Source organism: Salmo trutta, chromosome 23 (genome assembly GCF_901001165.1).
Source record: "Salmo trutta chromosome 23, fSalTru1.1, whole genome shotgun sequence".
Classification (NCBI taxonomy): Eukaryota; Metazoa; Chordata; class Actinopteri; order Salmoniformes; family Salmonidae; genus Salmo; species Salmo trutta.
The window spans coordinates 38,437,063-38,456,531 of record NC_042979.1 but is presented as its reverse complement, the minus strand read 5'-3'; the positions used below and the strand labels follow the sequence as shown (position 1 = coordinate 38,456,531).

At 43.2% G+C, this 19,469-nt stretch overlaps 2 protein-coding genes across 4 annotated transcripts; one reads left to right on the top strand and one right to left on the bottom strand.

Moving 5' to 3' along the window:
* The first annotated feature begins 3,957 nt into the window (after positions 1–3,957).
* On the top strand, positions 3,958–8,592 carry ntmt1 (N-terminal Xaa-Pro-Lys N-methyltransferase 1). 2 transcript variants are annotated; one of them, XM_029710240.1, is made up of 5 exons: positions 3,958–4,098; positions 5,975–6,115; positions 6,648–6,811; positions 7,051–7,303; positions 7,547–8,592. In XM_029710240.1, the coding sequence occupies exons 2-5, from the start codon at positions 6,031–6,033 to the stop codon at positions 7,801–7,803; spliced, it is 759 nt and encodes a 252-aa protein (XP_029566100.1). In that variant the 5' UTR covers positions 3,958–4,098; positions 5,975–6,030; the 3' UTR covers positions 7,804–8,592. The 2 variants fall into 2 exon arrangements, with proteins under 2 accessions (XP_029566100.1, XP_029566101.1); XM_029710241.1 differs by lacking the exon at positions 5,975–6,115 and having other exon boundaries at positions 3,964–4,098.
* A 329-nt stretch (positions 8,593–8,921) lies between these two features.
* On the bottom strand, positions 8,922–19,368 carry ndor1 (NADPH dependent diflavin oxidoreductase 1). 2 transcript variants are annotated; one of them, XM_029710237.1, is made up of 15 exons: positions 19,243–19,368; positions 17,727–17,866; positions 16,914–16,991; positions 16,634–16,731; positions 16,237–16,335; positions 15,936–16,037; positions 15,619–15,822; positions 15,299–15,426; positions 14,930–15,147; positions 14,612–14,719; positions 14,271–14,385; positions 13,906–14,052; positions 9,777–9,895; positions 9,547–9,641; positions 8,922–9,330 (listed from the first exon to the last, which is right to left on the bottom strand). In XM_029710237.1, exons 2-15 carry the CDS (start codon positions 17,859–17,861, stop codon positions 9,186–9,188), a joined length of 1,791 nt encoding a protein of 596 aa, XP_029566097.1. In that variant the 5' UTR covers positions 17,862–17,866; positions 19,243–19,368; the 3' UTR covers positions 8,922–9,185. The 2 variants fall into 2 exon arrangements, with proteins under 2 accessions (XP_029566097.1, XP_029566099.1); XM_029710239.1 differs by lacking the exon at positions 19,243–19,368 and adding an exon at positions 19,093–19,225.
* Positions 19,369–19,469: the final 101 nt, after the last annotated feature.

The window sequence follows — 19,469 nt, the reverse complement described above, 5'->3', positions numbered from 1 at the left end:
CTGGTAGACACCAGGGATGCATGGACCGAGAATACCAACTGCATGAAGCACAACATTGCCATCTAGCGGTAGCCTGGAAGAAAGCAGATAGGTTGTTATTATCTATTAAAGATATAAGCCTGTAGTATTCACTGATCTACTTTATGTCATTTTCTTCTCTCAAAAGTTCCATCCATATCCATCTTCTTTTTTTGTTGTTGTTTGCAATTCACCCTCTTCCTCGTCACAAAGTCAAATGTGTCATAATCACATAGACTCTTTCAAGCCTGGACAGTGCTGTTTTTTTAAAAGAGCTATGGTAGAATCTCAATGAGGTCTTCACTGCGGCATCAGCTAGTGAATTGATGCAGATTCCATTCCATTTAATTTAATTGATATTATCTCTTCACATAGAACATACAGGTATCCGTGTGATGATACTGAACTAAGAATTCTGATACTGAATGGAATTGCGTTTGGTTTTATTATTTCAAAATGCCACAAAATTAAGAAAAGACATTCCACATCAAGCTCTCAATTCAAAGAGGTGCAGCAACATTTCTGTGTAGCTCACTTCATGTGTGTCAGGTGTTGCTAGAAGCAGTCCCCTCCACAGTAACAGGAACACAGCATAACCCTTCAGAGGGACCAACCAGATTTAGGGCTGGTAGGTGGTTGGGACATCCTCGTCTGATAGACCTAGGCCTGTATTCATAAAGCGTCTCAGAATAGGAGTGCTGACCTAGGATAAGGTCCCTGCTGTCCATATAATCTTATTAATTATAATCTAAAACGCTAAACTGATCCTAGACCAGCACTCCTACTCTGAGGCGCTTCATGAAAACGGTCCCAGGTAATGCAGACCTCTTGGAGTAGCAGCTAGGGTGTTGGACTTTGACCGACAGACATCAGTAAGATTTATGAATTTAGCCCAGCTACAAGACATAAACAATGGACTAGAACAGACTTAGATACTGGATTATGATAGGATAAGACAGTTGTACTAAACTCTAATAAGTTATATATATATATATATATATATAAGTTATGTATAAAATATTCATATCTCAGTATTAGGTCATGGCCTTATTACAAAATTAAGAGAACATTATTGTTGGGTTGCCATACTAACCTGGGCTGTATTCAGAGTTGAAATATTGAGAATGTTGCAGAAAGCACTGTAATAGATCTGACACAATGTCAGTCAATCCTATCTGTTCATATGCATTTCTTTCTGAATGTTCTGTAACGTTTCACCCTCCCGAACAGGCCCTTTATTGGCAGACAGACTGCTTTGCCATTAAGTTTGATTGGCTCCGAGTTTTCCTGTTTCCCTCTAATTGAACGTCTTCCAGATCTCAAGCAACGAGACTGTAGATCTGTCAAAGCTCAGTGTAATGACATTTTTATATGGAGGAGACACAAATAAGTGTCACCTATATTGATGAGGCCTCTGCACTTCACACGTATTTCACACTGCACTGATAGTCACGTAAACCATAAGGCAGCACTTTGGTTTATATTTCAGATATACTTCTCGTGTAATATATGGGAGTCTAGTATATTTCTCATGTAATTTTGGCTCCATGATATTGGTAATACCCTTGGGTTGGAATTTATTTTGCCTGTTGTAATATTTAAATACAGTCTGAGCCTAAAATTCGGCTAACTACGGAGTATACTACAGACAAAGAATGGATTTGAAATGAGTGTGCAACTAGAAATACTGTGATTTATACCTAATTATTGTTGATTTATTTATCAACAAAAACAAAATACTTCAATTTTGGATTCCAATCCTCAATTCGAGGGTTGACTGAGTCACAATGGGGCATATGACACTTGGGGAAAAATGTGTATTCTGTAGTAATAGAAAGCTCTTGATGAGATCTACCCAATAGCAAAAAATCTACCTTAACATCAAACGCATGAACTCAGCAAGGTGTTGGACAAGGGCTTAGCAGTCTTGGCATGTTGGTATGCATCTGCCGTGTTACGTGACGGATTCGTATGTAAGTGTTTCCCGTGTAAGCGAGTGTGCGTTTGTAAGCATGTACGGTATGTAGATGATGGCCCGGCAAGGCTGTGACCTTGTGCTTATGTGGATGGTGGGGGGATGAGGCGAAGGTCCGGATGTGATTAGGATGATGAGTGTCGCCGACTGACCTCAACCCCTAGTGAGCACCCCCTACCCAACCCCCTTCTCTCCGTCTGTCACCTCCCAATCCCACTACCAGCATTCTAAAGATGGTGACCTTGGAGAAGTCCCTTGTTAAAGTACTCTTTTTCAATTCATCTTTCCTCGATTCCTTGCATTATCTCTCTTCACCTCCTTCTCAAAATGCATAGAAAGAGAGGTGGGACCTTGTAACCTTCTCTTCCAGTACCGTTGAGAAGGAGGTAATGACAGGAAGGGATCACGGAATTTCACATTGAGATTGAGTTGTTAGCATGTTGATCTGCCCAGACCTAAATCTTCGTCACACAACTTCAATAAGTCACATAATTTCAATTTAATTCAGGACGTACAGTACAGAAATATACTAGCATCCACCTATAAAATGACGTGGAAGATGCAAACAATCAAGTCGAAGACAGACACCGCGAGACAACAGGAGACAGAAGGACACAAGAAAGGACAAGTATTTGAAGAGGACGTCTGTCGAGAGAGCAGACGGAGAGATGGTGGAGGTAGAGAAAAGCGTGGCGAGAGGAAGGTAGGGAAGAGATTCTCAGGCTGGCGTTGCTGACTAAGGACTATCTGATAAAAGTGTTGATTTCCTCTCCATTTCCCTGCTGCTGCTTTGTAATTCTAATGAGCAGGGAGAGTGTCAGGCAGAGACAGAGAGAGCAGATCAGATTAGATATCGACTGACTTGGGGCTGTCCAACTTCCTGACAGGCAAGCGTTGCACTGAGTCATCAGTGAGCACCGCCAACAGCTGGTGGGGAGGACAGAGAGAGAGAGGCAGAGACAGAGAGAAGCAGAAAGAGAGATAGATGGATAGATGAATAGATGTACGACAGACCATGTATACACCCTGCACACCCATTGACAAACAAACAAAACAAAAGCAAAGTCTTCTTCTCATGCTTTGTTGATTTAAAAAAAAGTTTGGACTCAATTTGGCATGACGGTCTGCTATAGAAATTTATGGAAAGCGTGTTGGGCGGAAAACATATCACATTACAAAATCAATGTTCACAAACAACAAGTGTGCAGTTAAAATTGGCAATAAACAGATTTCATGCAAATAAAGCCCCTTTGAATTGAAATTCAATTGAGAGGGGCAGGGTGAGAGTCCGAGAGAGTGAGGAGAGTGAGAGACCAAGACAGAGGAAATTCAGAGAGAGAAAGGGATAGAGAGAGAGAGTAAGCGAGATATCATTTCTGATTTTTTATTTCACTTGCTTGAGCAATGTAAACATTTCCCATGCCAATAAAGCCCTTTGAATTGAATTGAGAGGCAGAGAAAGAAAGCAAGTGAGAGAGAGAGAAAGAGAGAAAGAGCCAGGTAAAGAGAGAAAGTGAGCGAGAGAAAGAGAAACCAAGAGAGAGAGGGGGGCTGATATAAAGTGGAGAGGGGTGGTGGAGAGCATAGGCAACAGAGAAATGGACCAGAGGGAATGGGTGGAGAAAAGGGTGAGAATAGCAGGAGACAGAAAGAGAAAGAGAAAGAGGGAGGTGGAATAGAAGCAGAAGAGAAGTAAAAAGTTATAGTAGAAAGAAGATATTGAGGCAATGACTGATAGAGGGAGAGGTGATCATAAGAGAGGGTAATGGAGAGACTAGGAAGAGAAGGGTAAGGCGAGACATGCCAGACAAACCCAGCTTCTACACGACACAACCAAATTCTCATGAATTATGATCTCTGCTGATGCACACACATACTGTAGCCCAACACATAGCCTATCTGTAATTCTGCGATAAACCACTGGGTGGAGAGAGTGAACTATCTCATGCCACAAGCTCAAGCCAAATAAGGAAATTACGTGAACTGCAAAGCGTTTTGCAGTGTGGTGTACAGGGATGCTTTCGGCAAGCAGAAAAAGCACGTTGGCACTTGATTTGTGACATGATCGAGGTGTTTGGGGATTTAGGACTGAGACGTACGTGAAGGTAAATTGCCGCATCCCAGTTTGTAAAGATTAGCTTTGATTTGGGTCAGATGTTGGGCGCATTCAACTTTACAGCCTTGTCAACTCACTGATTCAACATGCTATCTACCGGTAGCTAGCTAAAGCTACTACGTGCTAGCTACTTTCCATCATTGATGGCTAAGTCAGTGATTATCAGTCCTCGACAACTGTCAGCTTCCAAAAATAGATCCTTAAAGTAAAGTGCCTTGCTGTCATAACTACTTTGCCTGCTAACCTCCCAGATAGCTAAACTAGAAAACCATTGGCATTGTACTTCAACAAACAAGCTAGCTACCAGCTAGCTAACGTAGCAGGTTCTGGCTACCTGACCCCCATGTTCATTGTCAACGTGCACATTGGTTACTGGTTAGATTTGCTTTCAAACCAGTAAGCTTTCTTCAATATTGGTGCATGTCACTAGTTATGTCTGCCTTGTATATTTTGTTACGGTTGGCTTGATCATAGACCCTGATCTGCGGAGGTTCGCCCTCCCAGCTAGACCAGCGAGCGACACTACTTGGCAAAAAGTATGTGGACACCCCTTCAAATGAATGGATTTATCAGTCACACCCGTTGCTAAAGGGTGTATAAAATCGAGCACACCGCGATGGAATCTCCATAGACAAACATTGGCAGTAGAATGGCCCGACTCTCAACATGGCACCGTCATAGGATGCCATCTTTCCAACAAGTCAGTTCGTCAAATTCCTGCCCTGCTAGAGCTGCCTGGTCAACTGTAAGTGCTGTTATTGTGAAGTGGAAACGTCTAGGACAGGGCTGCCCAACCCTAATTTAACACACCTGATTAAGTTAGTTAAGGTCTTGTTGAGCAGCTAATTAGTAGAATCAGGTGTGTTAAATTAGGGTTGGACTGAACACCTACAGGACAGCAGATCTCCAGGAAGAGGGTTGGGCAGTCATGGTCGAGAAGCACAATAACTGTTTGTCAGAATCTGCGTTTCCATGGCCGAGCAGCCGCACACAAGCCTAAGATAACTATGCACAATGTCAAGTGTTGGCTGGAGGGGTGTAAAGCTCGCTGCCATTGGACTCTGAAGCAGTAGAAACGTGGTCTCTGGAGTGATGAATCACGCTTCGCCATCTGGCAGTCCGATAGATGAATCTGTGTTTGGCCAATGCCAGGAGAATGCTACCTGCCATAATGCATAGTGCCAACTGTAATGTTTGGTGGAGGAGGAATAATGGTCTGCGGATGTTTTTCATGGTTTGGGCCCCTTTGTTCCAGTGAATGGAATTCTTAACGCTACAACATACTATGACATTCTAGACTATTCTGTGCTTCCAACTTTGTGGAAACAGTTTGGGGAAGGTCCTTTCCAGTTTCAGCACGACAATGATTTGTGCACAAAGAACTGACCTCAACCCCATCGAACACCTTTGGGATGAATTGGAATGCTGACTGCGAGCCAAGGCCTAATCGCCCAACATCAGTGCCCGACCGCACTAATGCTGTTGTGCCTGAATGGAAGTCCCTGCAGCAATGTTCCAACATCTAGTGGAAAGCCTTCCCAGAAGAGTGGAGGCTGTTATAGCAGCAAAGGGGGGACCAACACCATATTAATGCCCATGATTTTGTAATGAGATGTTTCATGAGCAGGTGTCCACATACTTTTGGCTATGTAGTGTACTTGGTTCATTCACTGCCATGCCCCACATTGACCCTGGTCACAAGATGAGCGCTGACAGCTGAACTGGGGCCAAGTAGGGCCACATTTGGCTACTCTCTGTGTGTGTGTGTGTGTGTGTGTGTGTGTGTGTGTGTGACAGGTGAGGATAAATGCAGACCTCTCACGTCATCACTAGGACTTGGGAGTAAGGTTAAACATGTCTCCTAGGGTTTGCCGGGGACACATGCTGGAGAGAATACAAGAAGTCAGCTAATCATACCATCATGAATAACATTAAGTCGACGTCTCGGAGAGGAGTGAAGAAGCCTGGGAGGGGAGTAGGCAGTGCTTCAACCAACGTAACACAAGGTGCAGGCCCTACTAAGGCAGAAAATCTGATGCTCAGATAGCCAGAAACTTACTAACTAGCTAAATTGGCTAGAAGTCAACCTCGATGTGGCATGTTCCCTGCATTGCTCGCAATAAGGAGAAATAACTAAATAACCTTCTCCAAAGTCGTGGGTCAGACCTACTAGTTGCTTTGTTATTCTTTCACTCTGTGTGACTTTAGCTTTATAGTCAACGTTATAATGAACCAATAAGGCCCGAGGGGGTGTGGTATATGGCCTATATACCTCTGCTAAGGGTTGTTCTTATGCACAACGCAACATGGGAGTGCCTGGATACAGCCCTTAGCTGTGGTATATTGGCAATATACCAGAAACACCAGAGGTGCCTTATTGGTATTATAAACTGGTTACCAATGTAAAAATGTTTTTTTCATACCCGTGGTATACGGTCTGATATACCACGGCCTTCAGCATTCAGGGCTCAAACCACCCAGTTTATAATGATGCATATGTGGGCAGTCCTACTTACCTCAGCCCCTTGGGTTCTTCAGATAGGATGGGTGACGGTGTGCAGAATGAGACCGTTTTCTACTCCAAGGCTGAAAACTACTGGAGAGAAGTGGAGCCCACCGTGGATGGCATGCTAGGAGGCTACGGCAAGATCTCTAACATTGACATTGACGGCTCCAAGAAGTTCCTGCAGAAATTCCTTGGCGTAAGAAACAGTTTCCAAACTTCTCTGTAGAAACACACTTAAAGCGCATCATTTTAGGCTATTTATTTGCATGCATACTTTGTTTGCACACATAATGAAACTTAATGGGGGGGGGACATGACTTAAAACGTTTCAGAAAAATGATGGGCCAAGTATAGAGCATTGGCTTACCTCTTATGCAGTTATCTGGTGCTGATGTCAAGAAACCCACTCTAACCGCTCCCTCCTGGCACTAAAAGCAGGGTGAAGGGAAGACCGGCAAGGGCTGCGCCCTGGACTGTGGCGCCGGAATAGGGCGCATCACCAAGCGACTGCTGCTGCCCCTCTTCAACACTGTGGACTTGGTGGATGTGACTCAGGAGTTCCTGGACCAGGCTAAGGTCTACCTGGGCGACGAGAGCAAACGGGTGGAGAACTACTTCTGCCTCGGCCTGCAGGACTTTATCCCACAGGACAGACGCTACGACGTCATCTGGATTCAGTGGGTCATTGGTGAGTCCTCTCAATTCACAATTCTAACATTTTTCAGAGTTAACTGACATATTGACAGACAGCTCTATGTCTAACTTAATCATTTTTTATTTTGATTAGCTTTGTAATACAGTAGTTTCTGTATTTATTTTACGCAGTCATATTGCAATTCAGCTTTCAGCTGCAAATGTGTACAACATTATGCAACAAAACCAAACTGTTAAGCTAGAGCTAGCCGCCCTTCCCTCCTTCCCCTCACCTCAGGCCACCTGACTGACGACCACCTGGTGGAGTTCCTGCGCCGTTGCCGCGGCGGCCTCCGCCCTGAGGGTCTAATTGTCATCAAGGACAACGTGGCCTACGAGGGCGTGATCCCCGACGACGTCGACAGCAGCGTGTGCCGGGAACTGGCTCTGGTGAAGAGTCTGGTGACCCGGGCAGGCCTCACTATCGTCTGTGAAGAGCAACAGATGAACTTTCCTGACGAGATTTACCAGGTCCACCAGCTGGCCCTCCGATAGGGACAGAGACAGAGATGGAGACGGATGGAAGTAGAGGTGTGGAGGATGGGTGCCAATGTCAAAATGCTGCTGCACATGCTCAAGACATGGGACCTTCATGACAAGCCTCCTGTCTACTGAAAGTTGGACAGTCCAGCTTAGTGTGTAGGCGCGTTTGTCTAATGGCGCATTTATGACCCACTCTGTGTGAATACATCAGGTAGAGGTTTTATGAATTGTCAGTGTAATTTACTAAAGGATAATTGTGAATTATGGATGTACTGTATGGGGGCAGATCATGTAAGGCTCAGAAATGCAAACACCACTCTGAGTCAATTATTTTAGTTGTGATACTGTGGAGGACATGAGTTACAGAACTTGAGTTCCTATAGGACAGGGATGAGCAATTCTTTTCAGGGTCATGTTCCATAGGGCACACAGTTTTGCAATGGAAACTACACAAAAACGTATTTGGACAAGTTCACGTACCTTATTGTAAATGACCCAGGTTCTCACTTTTGCCTAACGCACAATTCATTCATGTCACTGAATGCTCAGAGTATCTGGTCACATCTGTTTTCCCAAGTCGGAATTAGATATTGATTTGATAGAGCAACAAATCAGGAACAGTTTCCCATCACTGCCATACGTCCCTGTTTATGTCATTTATTCACAGTACCAAGAATACATAGATTGGGCTGTTTGTAAGATGTGGCAAATACTGATGAAATGTAAGTACATACAGTACTTACATTTCAAGTATGTTTCCCATGAGCGTTTGAATGTCAAATTAAACAACTTTTCAGGAAATCTGTCATTGTTTTGTGGTTTAGGTTACTGGTTGTGGGGGTGTGATGAATCTTTGGTCTAGTAGTTTCTACAACAAAGGTATGTTTTGATACCTTTATTTACATCAAGATAGACAATGGTCAGATCAATGTATATATTGTATCCCAATTGGTCCACTAAAGGAACCCTATATCTGGGACAACTTAAATGTTAGGACCTCCAAGTGTCTCAACTCAAAAAAATTTTTTTGCATCTGATATTTATCAGCCGCAATATTACAGATAGTATGTACACATTGTTTTTCATTAAGTGCATGGCAGTCAAAGTAATGAATGTCAGACTTAGTCAAATGCACTTTGGAAACATTTAATAGCACTATGCAGTGCTGCTTGTAGTAGTACAGTAGTATAATATCTAATAATATTTGACACCTATTTTCTAAGCTGATACCTAAACCTTGGTACAGAAGTGGTATGGCGTTGATTTTGAATTCCTCTGCAATGAAGTCACCACTGATTGTCAAATGAAAGCACTTGGAGCAGTATACTGCCCAAACAATATGTCAAACTGATAAAGCTTGCTGGTTTGAATAGCACCACTCTGTAGCCATGTGATCAGGACCAGGTCTCGCTCTGGAATCGGCCTGCCCTCTCCATGGCGACCAGCATCTCGTCCGCCTCGGCAGAGGACACGCCCCCTTGGCTCTGAAAGCCCTCCTTCAGGGCGTCACACACTGCCGTCGGCATCTGTTTGGCGTTGCTGGATACGAATGATAGAAGACATGCATCAGTAAAGACCAATCTGGGGTTGTGTTCATTAGGGCACACCATGCGCATTTTGATTGGGAAAACATTCTGCTCTGTATTTCATTCCATTTTGTGTCTACTGAACACGACCAGGGTAAGATGCCCACACATTTACCAAGCACCATTTTATCAATGTAGCACACATTTCAGCACGTTAAATTATACTCACCCTGCGATGTAAAAGTAGCCGTTCTTATTGGTGATCAGGTCCCATAGCAGCTCAGCTTGCTCCTGCACACGCTGTTGCACATAAATCTTGTCTTCCTGCAAAATCACACAGAAACATGCCCATCCATTAGAGTGAAGTGTGTGTGTGTGTGTGTGTGTGTGTGTGTGTGTGTGTGTGTGTGTGTGTGTGTGTGTGTGTGTGTGTGTGTGTGTGGAGCCTGGTCTACCTACCTGATCCCTGGAGAAAGCTGTGAAGAGTGTCAGCTGCCCTGCTTTCTCCATCTCCTCCCATTCTGAGCTGCAGTAGAAATCCTTAGACTGGGACCGGCAGCCAAAAAACAGCACATTGGCTGATATACAAGAGGAGAAACAGGATTAAATTTGCTAACCGGTATACAAACAGAAGGGAACAAGTATAGCAACAAGGTTGCTATTTTATAGGTAGAACACAAATTGACTGACTCATACAGGAAATTATTGACGAGAGTGGGGAGAAAGTTATGACTAAAAATAATTGACAAGACCATTGATGACATGACACCATTCACTCCTATGTGAAGAGTCAACAGCGCATTTGAAGCCCAGGAAATCGTTGTTTAGCTTGCTAAGACTGCATCTCATGGAGACAACATGCGTAGTTTGAGCTGCTCCAGGAAGTGACGTTGCAGGCTCAAGGTGCTGCCCCCTCGCATTGAGGATAAAAAATAAACTATATGGAGCTAACCACAGACAAAATCCTAGAGGAAAACCTTGTTCAGTCTGCTTTCCACCAGACACTGGGAGATTAATCCACATTTCAGTGGGACAATAACCTATAACACAAGGGCAAATCTACACGAGTTGCTTACAAAGAAGACCGTGAATGTTCCTGAGTTACCATTTTGACTTAAATCTATGGCAAGACCTGAAAATGGTTGTCAAGCAATGATCAACAACCAATTTGGCAGAGCTTGAAGAAATTTGAAAAGAATAAATGGGTAAATGTTACACAATCCAGGTGTGGAAAGCTCTTAGAGACTTACCCAGAAACACTCACAGATGTAATTGCTGCCAAAGGTGCTTCTACAAAGTATTGACTCTGGTGTGAATACTTATGTAAATGAGATATCTGTATTTCATTTAATACATTTGCAAAGAATCCTAATATATATATTTTTACTTTGTCATTATGGGATGTATTGTGTGTAGATGGGTAAGGAAAAATATATATATTTAATGCATTTTGAATTCAGGCTATAACAACAAAATGTGGAATAAGTCAAGGGGTATGAATACTTTCCGAAGGCACTGTAAATTATCCTTAACTTCTCTGTGCGGTTTTTAAATTAAAAAAATAGGTTGAAGGACATACACTACCATTTAAAAGTTTGGGGTCATTTTGAAATGACCTTGTTTTTGAAAGAAAAGCACATTTTTGGTCCATTAAAATAACATCAAATTTATCAGAAATACATTGTAGACATTGTTAATGTTGTAAATGACTATTGTAGCTGGAAACGGCAGATGTTTAATGGAATATCTACATAGGCGTACAGAGGCCCATTATACAGAGGCCCATTATCAGCAACCATCACTCCTGTGTTCCAATGGCACGTTGTGTTAGCTAATCCAAGTTTATCATTTTAAAAAGGCTAATTGATCATTAGAAAACCCTTTTGAAAGTATTTTAGCACAGCTCAAATTAGCCTTTTAAAATGATAAACTTGGATTAGCTAACACAAAGTGCCATTGGAACACAGGAGTGATGGTTGCTGATAATGGGCCTTTGTACGCCAATGTAGATATTCCATTAAAAAATCTGCCATTTCCAGCTACAATTGTCATTTATAACATGAACAATGTCTACACTGTATTTCTGATCAACTTGATGTTATTTTAATGGACTAAAAGTGTTTTTCTTTAAAAAAAACAAGGACATTTCTAAGTGACCCCAAACTTTTGAACGGTAGTGTACATCTAGTGTATTAGAAGTAATTATTGATACCATGATTGTCTTCGAAACATTTATTTTTTTATCTATACGAAGTTTGGGCACGAATATTGCCATTTTTCCATTCACCGTAATGGGGGATCCTGTATTCTCCCAACAATGCCTGCAGTACCGCGGTCTGCCTTGAACTTCCGTGGATTCAAATGTGTATTGTATTTAACTAGGCAAGTCAATTAAGAATAAATTCTTATTTACAATGACGGCCTACAAAAGGCAAAATACCTCCTGCGGGGCCGGGGGCTGGGATTAAAAATACAAATATAGGACAAAACATCACAAGAGACACCACAACACTACATAAAGAGAGACCTAAGACAACAACATAGCATGGCAGCAACACAACATGGCGGCAGCAGCAGCAGCACAAAACATGGTACAAACATTATTTGGCGCAAACAGCACAAAGGCAAGAAGGTAGAGACAATACATCATGCGAAGCAGCCACAACTGTCAGAAAGAGTGTCCATGATTGAATGAAGAGAAACTGTCCAGGTTTGGAGCTCGTTCCAGTCGCTGAGAGATGGGGGCAGTTCTTCTCCCCTTCTAGAAAGGATTGGTTCGGAATTGGGGCCATATTTAATTCAGTAAATGTACAGTGTTGTGTTAGAGGAGTAGTGTTAATTTAATCAACAATAACAAAAACATGTCGCCAACCACCTATTTTTCCTGACAAACTAATGACCATATCGAGACGCCCTGAAAAAAACGATAACCATTAAATAACTTAATTTAAATCGACAAATGTAACGAGAGGAGAATTCCGAGACTAATGGACAGTTAATGTGACGTGAACCTTTTCATCGATGTTGTCCAATCAACATGGATGAAAAGGTATTCAGCCAGAATACCGGTATAATGCAATCCTCTAAATAAATACATGTTTTTATGAGATTAAAGTCCTACCGTATAAAACAATTCATCACGACAGCTGTTATGGAAGTTTCGGTACAATTTTATAAATGCCGACAGAATTGGTTCGTTAACAAGGTGCTTTTTTTGTGTGTGTTGGTAAAATGTATTATGCGAGAAATGGCGGTGGAAATGCCTTTAAGCAAAAATATTGAAATAACAACCATTATATCGAAGTAAACTTGGACTCACGATGAAATGTTGTGTGGTCCTCTCACTACGACTCATCGGGAAAACATGCACGTTATTAGGCTACACATTAAATAAATTACCTTTACAGGGTGGTAAAAATATACAGTGATGTTGATGCTCCTTTCAAATATATATTTTTACATTTAAGTCATTTAGCAGACGCTCTTATCGAGAGCGATTTACAGGGGCAATTAGGGTTAAGTGCCTTGCTCAAGGGCACAGACACATTTTTCCTCCTAGTCAGCTCGGAGATTTAATCCAGTTTCCTTTCAGTTAGTGGCCAAACGCTCTTAGCCTAGCGGCTATCTTCCGCGGGTCTTATTCTGGTGACAAGATGATCGATGCTTGACTGCCGTTTGACAAATAAACATATTCTCGCTATTATCTATAATAATCTCATCATGTTGACTAGCCAACCCGAACTGTATCTGCAAGCTGTTGGCTAGAGCGCAGATGCCAAAACCAGAGTAGACACATTTGCTATTTAACTCAACCGTTTTTTTTTGTGACAAAACTATCCGTAGAGTTGAAAATGCGATGCAAATACATTGAACTTTAGATTTTTTTTCGTTATATGAAAAAGTACATTTCGTGTGCACTACGTCTGTTTGGTGGAAACACGACTGGTGGGAAAATAAGCATATTTTCGTTATGCAGATTTTTTAATATTCACATGAAACCTAGCTATTGGCTTATTGAGCAGATCTGCTCGATCTCCCATGAGGTCACTTCAGTCACTCGTCAATATGTTGACCTGATGCGCAGGCAGCCAGGACACCTCATTGTTACAAACCTCAACTAGAAACAGTCTTTACTCTCTCTTACTTTCATGTAGCCTATTACCATGAGCACTGTTATTCATCAGTATTTCCGTTCTCGCAGAAAGCTCAGATTCTCCCCCTTTTGTCACTGTTATGTACCCCATCACAAGGCTATGATGTGGAGCAAATCAGAGCTGTAGGCCTAAATTGTTTAACCTGTAGCCAAGGCTTTGTAACCTATATGGTAAATCATGGCTTGTATTGGTTACAATCTGCCACAATAGCTATGTGCCAGCTATATGAAGGGATAGTAGGCCTAGTTGGACAAGGCTATCTTAATGTGCACATCATGGAAGTTACCAGTAAAAATGTGACTAAAAGTAGACTGAAATCGTCCAGAGTGTTAGTCGACTGATAAAACTAAGGATGAAATGACTAAAACGAAATTTAAAATAACACTGTTCAGGAGTGGTGAGCGGAGGGTAAAACCAATCCAAGGGTAACTCACCAGTCTTGCCCTGGGCTATCCTCTCCTGCAGAGCAGACCTGAAAGGAGCCACTCCCGTTCCAGGCCCAACCATGATCACAGGGGAGTAGGGGTCCTTTGGGAACTTCATACTCCCCTTCTTTACCCACAAAGGCACATAAACGTCCCCTGCAAAGTGGAGTCAGCAAATTGACTGATATGACAGCTGATATAGCTACTGTGTTAATACCATTTCTTCTAATTGAATTTGATATCAATTCAAATTCAATTTAAGACTTTATTTACCCAAAATATGCTTGGCAAAACACTGAACGTTCAGTAGCTACCTGCATACTGCATTAGAGTGCCATTATGCTAAAACCATGTAGTAGACAGTGCTAACAGACCTTGTGTGGGGTCCAGTGAGGCTAGCCAGGAGGAACACAGGCCCTTGCGTGGCAGGTGCATCTTGGTTTTGTAGTGCACCACAGCTAGCAGTATCTGGATCCTGTTGGGATGTGCCTGTGTGGAGAGAAAATGGAATGGTCCAAGGGCCAGTGTAGGTGCAGGTTTTTGCTCCAGCAAAACCAGTAACAGTTAATTCAACTAACAAAGTCTTGGTTGAAGACAATTAGTTGAATCCAGTGCATTAGTGCTTTGGCTGGAATAAAAGCCTGCACCCACAGCAGCCCTTGGGGAACATCATTGGCCAACCCTGACATGGGGCCTTTCAGTGCTGTAACCTCACCAGCAGGGAGGAGGCAATGGAGAAGGAGCGAGGCTGAATCTCAGGGAACAGGTCCAGTAGGTAGTCTACACTCAGCTCTGCTGTCGTGTGGGGGAAGTCGTTCAACACCTGAGGACCATGCACACACACACACACACACGACCCCACAAACACACACAAGGAGTGGGAATCTGGACGCAGCCCTGTCGTATGACCTTTGACCTGGCTCACCAAATCTATTGAACATAATATTGATTATTGTTGTAAGTTGGATCAACTAAACTTCCATCCTGTGCCCCCAGGTGGCAGCATAATCACATCATTACAGGTCCCTCTAACCTCCAAGGCGGTGCGTCTCGGCCTGTTGCAGTAAGCATGCAGCTCGTCCTGGCCCTGGGCAGAGCTAAACTCAGACAGCTTCTCCCGCTCCAGCTCATTGGTGGCAAAGGTGGCAAGGAGCTCGAAGAAGGAGCGACGAGGCACTGCCGCTATGTCCAGGAAGCTCTCCACCAGATGCCGAACCGTGCAAGGCTGGGCCAGGCGGGCTGGGACCGAACCTGGGGAGACAGGGGAGAGGGTGAGGGGGGTAAAAGAGGGACACGGGTTATGTGGTTAAAGTATGGTGCATAGAAGTGGGAGCTTAGGTAGATGGATGTGACCGTATCTCACGTACACCGATACAGGCAGTCAAATGTGACAAGCACAAACCTGTGTCGCAGTTTGTGGGGCTGAGGGTGAACTGGCGATCAGGGTCCAGTCTCAGGAGCTGACAGAACTGTTCCACATCCTCAGGGGTGTTACAAGGTCTCATCATCACCACGTCCCCAGCAGTGAACCTGCCAATGACACACACTTCAGTCAACCAGTTAAACATTATCATCTAAAGTCGAATCCTTTTTAAGCACATTTTAACAACCTCAGAGCAAGATGGTTCACCATCACAAAATACATTTGACAGTTACATTTCAAGAAATCGGTCAATAAACATGGTAGCAATTTCTTAAGGCACAGTACATTAGAGCACTCACTCAATATCTGAGCCTGTGATGTCAAACTCAATGTGTCGAACATCCTGAAAGTGGGAGGCGTGCGTAACCCTTTTACTGGATACCACCCTGCCTGGAAAGGTGTGTGTCTGAGAGGGCGAGATCGGCGGCTCTGGCACTCTTAGACTATCCGCCCTATTCTCAGTGATGTTATCCAGAAATCTGAAAACGTACCTCGGAGGGAGTCTGTAAAACAAACAACGGTAAGGGTACAATTACAGTACATCATGGGAGTTGGGCATATTCAGACATAATATTAGACACATTGATTTGTCAACAGTCAAGTAAAGGAGACTTACGGTTCATCCTCGCTGATAAGACTCTGGCCTGCAGGTGTTGGATATAGAGCTTGCGCCCTCTCCCAGAATGACGTGAGCCAGGGGTCAATCACCCCATCTGCGCTGTTGAACACAAAGGTTGAACAGTCCAAACAGTCAACAAAAGGTAAGAGAATTAAGTAATATAATGTACTGACTTTACAGGTTACAATATTGAGCTAACATGGCATTATGAAGACTACAGAGTATATAAAAACAATAGAGGAAAGACTTAACGAGCCAAAGACAGATCCCTGAGGAACCCCATGCAACGGTCTCTCACCCCAGGTCGTGCTGGTCATCTGCCAGTCCCACAGGCAGCAGCACACTGGCCCCCAGCTGCATAAGGCGCTTGTGAAGCTTCTTCGCCACAAAGTTGAACCTACAAGTGAAAATCTAATGTTATTTTCCAGATAGTGCCCCGTACAGGGTACAGTTTCCTTTTAAATTGAGTCAATGCGGGAAGTGACTTCACATCGAAGTCCACATAGAAAAACAATAGGGAAGTTTTGATTCATTAATCAAATTTCACTTCATCTTCCCGTCATTGACATGCGTGACGTGATCCATGTTTGGGTTGGTCACTCACTACCATCGTAAATAGATTTCAATGGTGTGCATGTATAGACAAAGGGATTTTGAATGATTTATGTGGTTGCGTTTTTGATGAAAGCCCTCACTTGGGATAGGAGGAATCACCCAAGCCCAGCACGGCGCAGTCTAGGCGACACAGAGATCCAGCGGGCAGAGACTTCCTAAACACGAACCGCCAGAAATTCTGCAAAGGAAGTGAAGAAAAAATGATAGGTAAAAACGCACGCAAGACTAAGTCCAAGTCACTTTGGATGAAAGCGTCTGCTAAATGCCATATATTATTAAGTGCAAATTGGGAGACGCATAGAGACACAGCAGCTTTTACCACAGACACACACACACAGTTTGGGCACTATTATCTGATACCTTCATGTTGTCTGGTGGATCTCCTTGGCCAGTGGTGGAACACACAAATATAACCAGGGACTCAGAGATGAGGTTAGCCTGTTGAAGAAACACAACCCTCAGATGCATGCCAAATACAACACCCTCTTTAATTGAGCTGAGATCTAACCTTGTCAACTTAACAAATCCTATTTGAAGTACATAGCTCAGCCTCAGAAATATCATAGCTATACACTGAGAATACCAAACATTAGGAACACTTTCCTTATATTGAGTTGCCTCCCTCAGAACAGCCTAAATTTGTCGGGCATGGACTCAACAAGATGTCAAAAGCCAATGCTTCCCACGGTTGTGTCACGTTGGCTGGATGTCCTTTGGGTAATAGACAATTCTTGATACACACGGGAAACGTTTGAGCGTGAAAAACCCAGCAGCGTTGCAGTTCTTGACACAAACCGGCCCGCCTGGCACCTACTACCAAACCCTGTTCAAAGGCACTTAAATCTTTTGTCTTGCCCATTCACCCTCTGAATGGTACACATACACAATCCATGTCTCAAGTCTTAAAAATCCTTCTTTAACCCATCTCCTCCCCTTCATCTACACAGATTGAAATTCATTTAACAAGTGCAAGTGACATCACTAAGGGATCATAGCTTTCACCTGGTCAGTCTGTCATGGAAAGAGCTTGATGTCTTGTATACTCAGTGTATTCAGCTTTAACAAGGCAAGCGGATTCAATGGAGAATACTTATTTTTCATAGTAATAGTGCGGTATGTTTTATTTATTTATTTAGGCACTGTGTGGCTATCTTATCTCGCTTGCCAACTGACCACATTGTAACTGTCAAGAGCCTCCGCTTTGACTTGCATTCGCCTCCTTTGCGCCTGGCGTCCAATCCGCTCGGCCGCGTCCTGAGCAGTGCCCGTCTGGCTCCCATATAGAATCAACAGCTTTGGGGCTGACATTCTCACTGTGGATAAAGATGGGCAGTTAAATGATGATTCTTCCAATATAGCAGGCTGTACACACTAATCAGACATGTTGGACATACTGTAACAGCACTATGGCAAGTTAAGTTAAGACACACAGAATAGCTAACTTAAAGAAGCATCCCATTGATGGCCTACACAATGGACACTTGATATGATATTGACATCCTTGAAAGTTAGCTAGCTGTCTTTAGTCTGTCTGGACTCGATTGGCAATTTACTTAGGTATTGACAAATGCATATGTAAGTTGCACCCAAGGTTATCTGTTTACACAGCCTTAGTTACAATCGGACTCGGCGCATGGTTATCTGCAGAGTTAGTTACTGTTACAAAACTCTGCTGGAGTTTATCAGGACCACCATGTGATTACAGGTAAAGTATACTACACTACCTCCAGTGCCGTAAAGGTCCAGACCTCTTGGCCGAGACTGAGCTACTGTAAAGCAGGCTGACGTTTATTGTCATGAATCTTGCCCTGGAGGCAGAACAGAGCGATTTTGGCTAGATGGGCAAGCTGCAAATTCATTAAAATGCATGGAAACAAAAAATTGTTTTTGGTCTTAGGGCTAGGATTGTGGTTAAGGTTAGGTTTAAAAGCAGATTTTATGACTAGCTAGTGACCACTCTGCAGAGGGTGGGTATAATATGTGGAACATCCCAACAGGAATCTGTTCAAAAAACATCGTAAATAACAAGATTGCCAACAAACAACGCATACAAAGTTGTATAGAGGCAGAATAAGAAACCGGGTAGGGATTGGACTACTTCATTAAGTTTTTCACTCACCAAGTTTATTCCCAAAAATATCTGTCCTCACTCTGGTAGCCTATGGATAAACGTTAAGAATAAGCTACGTGGTGAGTTGATGCCTATTCGGCAGCTAGTTAGCTAGGTGAATTGATCAGGCTTCTTTGTATGCGTTGTTTGTTGGCAACTTTGTACTTTACGAAGTTTTTGGAACAGATCCCTGTTGGAACGTTGCACAAATTATACCCACCCCCTGCAGAGCTTCCTCCAGGTCAAGATTCATGACAATAAATGCCAACCTGCTACTGTAAACCCAATGCGAACAGGGTCGTAGGTCCGACAAAGGGCTGAACGAGATAGCAGAATTACCCCACACCTGCCATCAATTTCACCTGACTGTTAGTTTCATTTAGTTAGTTAGCTAACCTCTAGCTCTCGAGAATGGAGAAGGTGGCTTACAGTGTATGTGAATGGGCTAGCTAGCCTCTCGAGCAGTACCAGTGGCTAATTAACTAACTAGTGGATACGTGACAGATCCCTCGTTCACGAAATACTTCCATAACATCCATAAAAACCGGATAACAGCCCTGCTCAGTTCAAGATGCTCACCTACGGTAGCTATAACAGATTATCCTAGGGGTCTTTGACAATCTCGAGAGTGAATCTAATAATACTGAAAAACTCCTTTCTTCGACTAGGACTACATTTCCTCCAGCGTGTTGTTGTGTTTACGCTTTACGACTGCAGAGCTTGAGTTTGATTGGTTACTGGGCCGTTTTACGACAGTAAGTTGACTAGTCAGTTGAGGCCATTCTACATGAAATGAAGGATGGAGG

What these genes read in the sequence shown, in the direction of transcription:
- ntmt1 (XM_029710240.1), top strand. Translation starts at nt 6,031, where the DNA reads ATGAATAACATTAAGTCGACGTCTCGGAGAGGAGTGAAGAAGCCTGGG. An exon ending in TCCTGCAGAAATTCCTTGGC is followed by an intron (nt 6,812 to 7,050) that starts GTAAGAAACAGT and finishes TGGCACTAAAAG; the next exon opens with CAGGGTGAAGGGAAGACCGG. An exon ending in CTGGATTCAGTGGGTCATTG is followed by an intron (nt 7,304 to 7,546) that starts GTGAGTCCTCTC and finishes CCCTCACCTCAG; the next exon opens with GCCACCTGACTGACGACCAC.
- ndor1 (XM_029710237.1), bottom strand. Translation starts at nt 17,861, where the DNA reads ATGTCAGCCCCAAAGCTGTTGATTCTATATGGGAGCCAGACGGGCACT. An exon ending in ATCCACCAGACAACATGAAG is followed by an intron (nt 16,732 to 16,913) that starts GTATCAGATAAT and finishes CTTCCTTTGCAG; the next exon opens with AATTTCTGGCGGTTCGTGTT. An exon ending in CTTATCAGCGAGGATGAACC is followed by an intron (nt 15,823 to 15,935) that starts GTAAGTCTCCTT and finishes TTTGTTTTACAG; the next exon opens with ACTCCCTCCGAGGTACGTTT.